Genomic DNA, 10,002 nt, shown 5'->3' on the forward strand with positions numbered 1-10,002 from the left:
TGCTATGTCTGGAGACTGGGGGGTATTTCTCTAATTGCTGGGTATTATCAATTTTACGGATAAGGGATTCCAGCGCTAATGAAAAAAGGAGAGGGCTTAGCGGGCAACCCTGCCTTACCCCTTTTTTTTTTTTATAAGAAATGGATTCGAGAGGAACCCGTTAATAGATATTTGGGTAGAGGCTTCTGCATACGTGTTTTTGATTACCCACCAAAGCCCAGGTCCCACCCCTATTTTTTGAAGGATGTCCTGCAAGTACGTGTGCCTGACGCTATCGAACGCCTTTTCCAGATCTGTTGAGAGAAGTACCAAAGGATAGCTTTTGTTTCTGCAAAGACGGATTAGATCTCTTATGAGAAAGAGATTTAGTTCCATCGATCTTCCCAGGACTCCATAAACTTGAGAGCTCGTTGCTACTTTTTCTATACCGCATTTGATGTGGGTACAGATAATTTTGGCGAAGATTTTATAATCCAAATTTGTGGGGGAGATCGGTCTCCAGCTGTTTCCTAAAGTTCGATCCCGGTCTTTTTTTTTGGAATTAAAACTGTGTAACTTTTAATGAAATCCTCGGGGATATTTCCCAAAGTGAGGAAATCGTTAAATATTTTTACTAATATCGGTGAAGCGACTTCCCAGATAGTTCGATAAAACTCAATCCCCAACCCATCTAAGCCGGGTTTTTCTTGCCTTTATTGTTTTGGAGGCTGCTTTTATTTCTTCAGCAGTTATTGGCCTGTCATGCAGAGCGCTAAGATGATCGGGAACACATGTAATGTCCCACTCGCTAAAGTCATCTGATCAGAAAAGGCGCCGAGGTAGTGCTGATAAAAATGTCGTAGAATTTCTTGAGATGATTTTAGCAGTTGGCCATTCTCTCGGATCTGGCAAACCGTTCGATCGTCATTTGCCACCACCCGTTGTTGGTTGTAGAATGCGGTGGAAGGTCTTTCCAAATATCTGAGATAGAGTCTTGCTCAAAAATCGAGGTCTTCGACTCTTCTCTGCTGCTCTTGTTGCAGTTCAACTTCTTCTTGTCTGATGAGATCTCCACAGGGGACTCCGTGCAGCTCGTTTATGTGGTACCAACTGAGCTCCTTGTAGAGATCCCTCCGACATTTTCATTTGTGTTGGGCCCTTTCGTGCCCACACTCTTGCAAGAGTTCCTTTACCTGCGACTTGAACTGCTGCCAAGTTTCCCAGTCCCAGCTGATGTCTTTCCATTCATCACAGAAGAGCTGTAGCCTGTTGCTAAATAGACTGGGAATGGTGGGGGGGGGAGCCTCCAAGGGCCTCTGGCTGTTCCCATAGCCTCTGGGAGTTTTATTTTTAGTACCACCATTTTGTGGTCAGTTAGCATACCGCTCACTGCAATGTGTCGTATCTCTTGAACATACGGCTCTAACTTTTGGGATGTGTAAAATCTATCAAGTCTTGTCGCTATCCTGCTGCTGTACCATTGTTTCAACTTTGAAAGGGTTTTGCAGCCTCCAAACATCGGCAAGATCCAAGTTTGTGCAACACCGTTTTAGTGCAGAAAACCCGCCAGTCCCATTATTGCTGTTCCCTTCTGTTTTATCATAGCAGGTGTCTTCTTCATAGTTCCATTCACCCGCTATGATTAGTTGTTCTACTCCCAGAAGGTATTGTTCAAGAGCAGAAAAGAAACCATCTCGTTGGTGCATGCGATTCAGGGCGTAGACTGTAAGAAATTGGGTAGTGCTGCCATCGTACTTCCAGTCCACGGACACTAGACGTCCTATAGCGTCTTTCTGGACGTTGAAGAACTCTCCCACGATGTGGGGGCGAATTATTATCCCCACCCCTTGCAAGTGAGTATTCCCCGAAACACCAGTAGTTAGTGACCGGGTAGCTCCTAGAAAAGTTTCCCACGTCCCAGTGTTTAAAGAAGTGGGTTTTTTCCAGGAAAAGGATGTTAATATTGTGAATTAGCTTCAGTCTCCAGACAGCACTTTGCGCAAGAGGATTGCACAGTCTGTTGTTATATATTTAGGGCAAACTCTTAAAATAGTTAGGGTAACTATTTTAAGAGTTTGATCCATGTTTGTAGTAGTTAAGTATGTTGGCCTCCATTAGCTGAGCCAGATTACTGTGGAGGAGGCTTATTTCACTTTTTACTCCAGGGATTTTGCTGAGCTGTTCTATATTGATAGATTCTTTTCATATTGAAAAGAAGAAGATGCAAGAAAGTTTTAAAGTGAATAAAAGTTGAACAGCTCTCAGATGCGAACTGTAAACTAAAATACACGAACATTATTCAAGAAAAAATAAGTCTGAGAATAGTAACCAAACCTTGGAGATTCAGTGGCAAGCCCTGAAGAAAACACTGATCGATTCAGCCAGAGAGGTGTGTGGTGAGGTTGTCTGCAAGGATAGAAAAAGAAAAACTCCATGGTGGACACAGGAAGTTAAAGAGGCAGTGAAGGAAAAGAAGAAAGCATATCAAAAGTTCCTGGCAAATAAGTCAGCTTCTTCTCTTAGAGAATACAGAGACAAATGCAAGAATGCTAAACACTGTGTAAAACTAGCTAAACAAAAGTCATGGCAAGACTTTGGTAAGAACATAGAAAATAAATATCAAGAAGATGGCAAGATATTCTGGAAGTTGTTGAAAAAGCTCAGAAATGGAGGAAAGAATGCTGTAAAAGGAATTAGAGATGATAAAGGTGACATGAAAACTGGAGAAAAAAAAGATATCCTTTAAGTATGGAGTAATTACTTCAAATAATTGTTAAATGAAAGAATCAGGGACCAGGCATGCAATCAGGAATATATATCCATACTTGAAGTAGAAAAAGATATCAAAAAGGCCTGAAATGTGGAAAGGCAGCTGGAGTAGATGATATTCGACCAGAAATGCTCAAGTATGGAGGTATAAAAGTCTTACAGTGGCTGCATTACATAGTTCAGAGGGACGAATTCCGGATGATTGGAGCAGAGCTCTCATAGTACCCATATATAAAAAGGGAAATAAAACTGAATGTGAGAATTACATAGGTATTTCTCTACTGAGTGTTCCTGATAAGATTTATGCAAGTATACTTGAGAAATGGTTGAGAAGGATTGTGGAAGAAAAGCTTGGTAAGCAACAAGCTTTATTCAGGCCAAATAGAGGCTGTCAGGATCAGATTTTCACTTTATGACAAATAGTTGAGAAATCATGGGAATATAACAAAGATCTGTATTTAAGTTTTGTAGATCTGGAAAAGACATATGACAAGGTTCCAAGAGAGAAGCTATTCAAAACTCTACAGTTATATGGTGTCAGTGGGGAATTATATCAAGCAATACTTATCTTTATTTGAGTTGTAAGTCAGTAGTTAGAATTGAAGGAAGTACAGGAAGATGGTTTAATGTTAAATCTGGTGTCAAACAAGGATGTACATTATCTACATGGATCACATTATGAAGGAAAATGGTATCAAATCTGATATCAAAATTGGAGATGTTAATGTCAGCTCTTTGCTTTATGTAGACAATGTTATACTTCTAAATAAATTTGCTAGAAGTCTGCAAGATTCCCTGACTAAATTGAACAAATTGCTGTAATAGACATGGTATGAAGGTCAGCAATAAAAAGACAAAGACAATGAAAATAGGTAGATGCATTGAAAATATCAACTGCGTTGTGAATGGAGAAACCTATAGAACAAGTAAAACATTTCAGCTGTTTAGGCACGATTTTTAATGAAGGTGGTAAATTCAATATGGAAATAGACAACAGAATCAACAAAGCTTGTATGGTAGGAAGTCAACTGAATAAATTTATGTTAATATGGAATAAGAGAGAAATTAGTCGGAACACTAAATTAACTGTATACAAGACGGTGTTCAAACCAGTTTTAACTTATGGATCTGAGAGCTGGGTCAGAAGTAAAACACTTGACCAAAGACTAGAGACCGCAGATATGAGAGTCCTGAGAAAAATTAAGGGCATGACAGATGGCATCAATGGCGATATCATATTAAAAATGAGGATATTAGGAAAGAACTTGACATTGTCAGCATCCAGGAATGCATTAGTAGAGTTGATCTTAGGTGGTATGGTCACTTAAACAGAATGGGAGAGGAAGGATTAGCAAAACAGATGTTCTCTGCCAGGTTGGCAGGAAAGCGACCCAGAGGAAGACCAAGGTATAGGTGGATTGATACTGTACAAAGTGCGTTAGATGATAGAAATATAATATCTGATAATGATAATATTGGAATCTTGACAAGTAACAGACTGATTTGGAGGAAAATTGTAGATAGGAAGTTAGTAATGATGTAAATTTTTATGATTTTAACGATGTAAAATTATGTAAAAAGTAATACTATCATATCCCGTATACTCCTTCAGGGTATATGGCAGGATTTTGATGATGATGAATAACATCTTTTCATATAAAATAATGCATAATCGTAATAGTTAGCACTTCAAGTCAAGGTACAGAAATATCAAATTTTACATGAATGTTTCCAATTTTTTACTTGTTCAATATTGATGGAGATTGCCAGTCCCAATATAAAGCTGAATATATATATATACATATACACTAGTTTTTTTTTAAAGGCAAAACAATTGCAAGTATTTCTTTCTGTCTCCTGGATAATGTTAGCAAGTGTTTATGAAAATATTAAAATATTTCACAAGAAAATAACTGTTTGTTTTTTCGAGCTGTGTTGGCATGTATTCATTTGAAATTTTCTGGTGTAATTCACAATACCAAAAGAACAAAATAAATAAATATATTTATTCAGCTGGTTTTTTGACCAGCATCATCAGAACACAAAGAATTTATTGCAGTATGCAAGCACTAACAATCAATTATTAGTGAGAACAATTTAATATTGTAGTAGACAAAAAAAGAGGAACTGAAGTTCTAATTTGTCACTCTCTGCTATTGAATTAAAACAAGTCCCATCATGTATTGTAATTCAGGTCAGCTTTGCCAGGGCTCTGTTTTAGTCCCATCCTCTAGATATGTTCTAAAGGGTGGGACTAAATTTTTTTTTGTCTTCTTATGAAAGTTAAGTAAGCTTTAACTGCAAGATTCTCTGGTTAATTCCCTAGAAGAAAAGAAGCTTAATTAAAGTTAGTTTAATTTTCTTTAATTTTTTAAATAAGCTGCCGATGCTTGACATACTGAGATACATCTTTTAGAGGCATATAAAGAACTTAAACATTTTTTTTTTTTTTAGATTGCTGAAGCTCCTTCAGCTCACAGAGGAGCTCTTGGAGAGAGTTCAAAGGCAAGGAATCCTACTGATGATGAAATTGAACGGCAGTTGGCACGGTTGAAGACATAATTCCCTCCACTGGTAGGATGGTCAGGAATAAGTCGAAGATCATCAATCTGTGATGTGCATTTTTTCCACAAATAAGTTACATTTTCAAATAAATTTTGCACTTGGGAGTTTGAAATGTAAATATGCAATTCTTATATATTTTTTAAAATATATTCATGTAACTCCTAAGTGAAAACAGTAAGCAGAAATAGCAAAGCTTAATTTGATAATGGAGCTGCCCTTCCAACTTAGGACTAAATTTAGTTCTAAATAATATTTTCCATTTTAGTTAGAACTAAATGTAGCCTTAGGTTGGAATATAGGGGCAGCTCCATTACCACATAAACTTTGCTATTTCTGTTCACTGTAAATATGCAAGTTTTCAGTTCCCTAGCATGTTATAAATGGATAAGTAAAATGTGAATAACATAATAACACTATGTGACTGATGTTTAATTGGATTGGTCTAAGCTTTAAATTTTTGTTTTCTGTATTGGTAGTAATATGTGTGTTTAGCTGATACTAGATTATTGAATATGTTGATTAGCAAACTTTTAGGTAGTTGGCAGAGTCTGTTTCTGTTCAATTTATACAAGATTTTTACTAAACGTTTTTTCACTTGACTTGAATATATCTTGGTGAGAGATCCATCAGCTTCTTAAAAATGTTTTGATTCATGTTATTATAAAGAATAAACAAATTGGACCCTCAAATTTTCTGACATTAGTTTAATATTTCATTCTGTTAATACTTTAAAAAAAACAGAATAATTAAAAAAATGAGGAGTTTAATAACCTGTAGATTAGCTTAATAGTGCTAGCTAATTATTTTCTTTGGAAGCTTTGTTTCATAATTTCCATGTAAATGATTATGGTATGCTATATAATGTAAATACCATTCCTATTTAAAAAAAAAAAAAAAAGATTCTTCCTTTGTAGAACAAAATTGTCCAAACTTGGGAGTGAAGATAAGAAGCTTAACACTTTGTCTAGTAAATAAAGATAAATATGTTTCTGAATCCAGTTAGTTTAATTTTCTTGAACATTTTCAGAAATAATCCTGCAGCAGCATAGTTTAGCTCTGATATAAGATGTACTGATATAATAAGAGATATCCAGATTTTAAAATAGACAAATAATTTTCAATAATCAAGCAAAGGTAGTTCTTTGGAAATTGAGGTAGGTATAAATGAAGGCATATGAAAACTAGATGTAAATGAAGCAGTAATGTAATTGATTACTGTTATATTAGCTGAGAAGACATTCTAATCTTATTATTTTTATTATTATTAAGAGAGACCTTCAGGAAGTCAGGAACTCATCAAGGGATCCATGCTATTTGTACCAGCTGTCATACCTGATCTTGAATTAATTCATTCACGTTACTTGCATACTTAACATCTAAAGGCAATCACACATTTGAGAGAAAAATCTAGCCCTAACTCCTTGACAGCATTCATTCTCAACTTCCATGGATGCCCTCTTGTTCTTTCCCCACCCTCCATAAAATGAAAAATTCCATCAACTGAAACCCTGTACTACCCTTTCAGAAGTTTGTAAGTCTCACTCATATCACCTCTCTTTCTCCTGTTTGTTAGTGTCTGCAATCTACAAATTCTCAATCTGTCTTCATAATCAATATTCCACAATCCTGATATAATTTTTGACACTCTCCTTTGCACTCTCTACACTGTATCATAATAACAGCAGAAATCAGGAGACCATACCTGCATGCCTAGTCCAAGTGAGGTCTTATCGAGGCCTTGTAAAGAAGCAAAATGACATCCTTATCTTTACATGTCATGGTTTGTTTCAGCATTGTCGTTATTCTCTGAGTTGTATTTACAATTTTTGCTATATGACCCTTGAACTTTAGCTTCCTGCCTACCGAAACTCCAAAATCCCTAGCCTGATCATTTTCTTCTAGCATAATCACACCAAATAAACCACACATGACCTTACATTTATTAACATCGAAATGACAGCAATTTTCCCATCCTTCAGTTCCAGCCTATTCAAATCATTCTGCAAGTACTGCATATCTGCAGCACTCCTGATCACCCTACCTACATTTGCATCATCAGCAAATAGCTGTATGCTGTATGTCAAATCCTTCCCAATGTCATTAATGTACAGATTGAATAACAGTAGACCAAGGACTGATTGTTGAGGCACACCACTGGTTAACTTGAATACATTTTGAAAAATTATGGAGACAACTACCGTGTTATAGAGTAAAACTTTAGTTTAATATAAACCAAAATCAACACTCGTATATATATTCTCTGTATATATTGTGTATGCTCCAGATGATGACCTTGATATTGTTGGATCGTACTTCCTTTTTTGATCTGCCATCTTGTTTTAACTCTGTTCTTAAACAAGTAATAAGTTGCTGGTTGATTACTAATTTAAATATAGAGAAATTTATATTTTTAGACTGTGCCACTATATATATAGATTATTAGTCTAATGAAGTGTAGCGAAACCAACCATCAACTAATTTTATATCAATATTATTTCTTACGTAGACCGAGTTTATCTCTTATGTTTGAAGCTCCCGCTAAGTCTGATAATTTCATGAACGGTGCAGTAAAGGAGATTCAGGCAAACACAATTTTAAAATCATCAAAACAAAACATTTAATTCTGGGTTATATATTATACATATAAACTCAATTCTGAGAACAAGATAATATAAATGTCTTAGCTTAACTGGTCACAGCATCTTACAGATTCAGTCTATGGGCATTCTGCTATCAGACTTCTAGCTATCACAATATTAAAATAACTTTTAATAGAGTTCAATATCACAAAATCTCTTAGTAACAAATTGTACTATTATCACACAGTCAATAAAGTCTCAATACATTAATGGTGGCAACAACTGCTTCATGAGTGTACACTTTCATACTTCATACTCTGGCTGATTTCAGCAAAAAACATTATAGTTAATGTGGGGAATAACAGGAGGAATTACACATATATCTCTGCACTGAAGTAACATAAAATTGGACGGTTCTTACTGGATAAATCCTTTGCTCATCAATTTCATTATGGGCACACTTTATAACTATATTTACTTAGCCCACTATGGCAACACTATTTAGAATAAATCTTCTCAATGATAACTGAACTATTAATGGTTGCACTTCACGTGTATAGACTTACTTTGATAAAGGAATATGCTCATTCTTTCTTTAACACTATACAACCAATTCAGCTCTCTCTGTTAAAGTTCCATGAAACTAATGGAATACGTAGTAATTCTTTAACTTCTAGAATTATTCTCAGTTGCCTACTACTTTCCCGGTCCTCAAATAGTCCAATTACAGCATTAAAGTTCTAGACATAGCAATCCTTTGCATTTACTTTGCTGCCTCTCAGTATTCTCCTCGTTTGTCTGTGCTCTACTCAATTCTCCCGTGTCCCTGAATGGTCAGTCTTGAAAAAGAGAAGAGCCTCGGTTTTCTCCGCTCTTAGCTTATATACCTACCTTCTTTTTTCCCCAAAAATTGTTTCTCACGCTCTTATGTCATTCTTTCTCTGCAGTTGAATACCATATCTCCATAGTAACAAACAAAATAAAATAAAAACAGAAATATTGCATAACATTATACCTTTACATACTGGTAGTAATGAAAAAAAATGATAATATTATAATTCACATAAGGCATATTAAACTTATATATACAATTCCTCATAATATTAAATTAGGAATAATCAAAATAAACAGAATAATATTTCAATACAAGGTCCTATCATTGCTAACACATATTTTAGATTAATTAATAAAACTTAATAAATAAACTCAAGGCAATTACATGAATAATAATTTACAATCATGGGATTAATATCAAATAATTTTTACAAGTATAGCCTTTGGTATGGTGGATTAAGTTGGATTCTGTAAGGAATATTAATAATTTAAATTTTTCCTTATTCAGAATCCAACAATATGAAGGTCAAAACGCCGAGTGTTGATTTTGGTTTATATTAAACTAAAGTTTTACTCTATAACACTGTAGTTGTCTCCATAATTTTTCAAAATGTATTCTGATCACCATGTAAGCATGAAAGAAATTTATGTAATAGTCTTCCATGTTTTATTCTTTTAAAATGCCTTTGCAAAATCCAAAAATATCATGGTGTATCCATTCCCCATGTCTAATTCAGTGGTAACATTATAGAATGTGAACAAGTTACTAAAACATGCGTTTCCCCTTAGTAAACCCATGCATTGAAAAGTAGAGACTCTCTGTTTCCTCAAATCAGAATTCAGTTTCTCTTATCAATCCCACAAAACACAAAATTGCAACTAGTTGCAATTTTGTGTTTTGTGGGATTTCCTATGCTGCCAACCACTTTCTTGATTCAACAAACAAGGTGTATGGTAAATCACCACGACGGCTCCTGCGTATCATTTTTTGACGCTGCCACTTGAAAATATCAATCTTCTCTATGCAATAGAACAACTTCATTGCCATTTTACTGCACCACATTTTTAAATCACTTTATAACGATCAGTTTTTATTTGTTTAGTTCATAGAGCACACAGTTCGATTTGCTTGTATGACATACTGCCAACAGGTGAAGCACCGAGCAGGCCATCTCTAAATCCACATAATATACATAAAAACAATGGCACAAAAATGAATAAGTGATTGCATTTGTATCTTTGCTCATCCATCTTCATGCCTGTTCTTTGAGTATGC

The 10,002-nt window shown here is 35.2% G+C and overlaps 1 protein-coding gene across 1 annotated transcript in view; it reads left to right on the plus strand.

The window, feature by feature from the left end:
• Positions 1 to 6,307, plus strand: part of CHMP2B (Charged multivesicular body protein 2b) — a 67,935-nt gene extending 61,628 nt beyond the window's left edge. Inside the window, exon 8 of the mRNA XM_090409174.1 lies at positions 5,203 to 6,307. Coding sequence (XP_090265300.1) covers positions 5,203 to 5,310 — 108 coding nt within the window. The 3' untranslated portion in view covers positions 5,311 to 6,307. The remainder of the gene's footprint in view (positions 1 to 5,202) is intronic.
• The last annotated feature ends 3,695 nt before the right edge of the window (positions 6,308 to 10,002 follow it).

Source organism: Typopeltis vanoorti, chromosome 19 (assembly GCF_054136105.1).
Source record: "Typopeltis vanoorti isolate ZY-2024b chromosome 19, IOZ_Tvanoo_1.0, whole genome shotgun sequence".
NCBI classification, from domain to species: domain Eukaryota; kingdom Metazoa; phylum Arthropoda; class Arachnida; order Uropygi; family Thelyphonidae; genus Typopeltis; species Typopeltis vanoorti.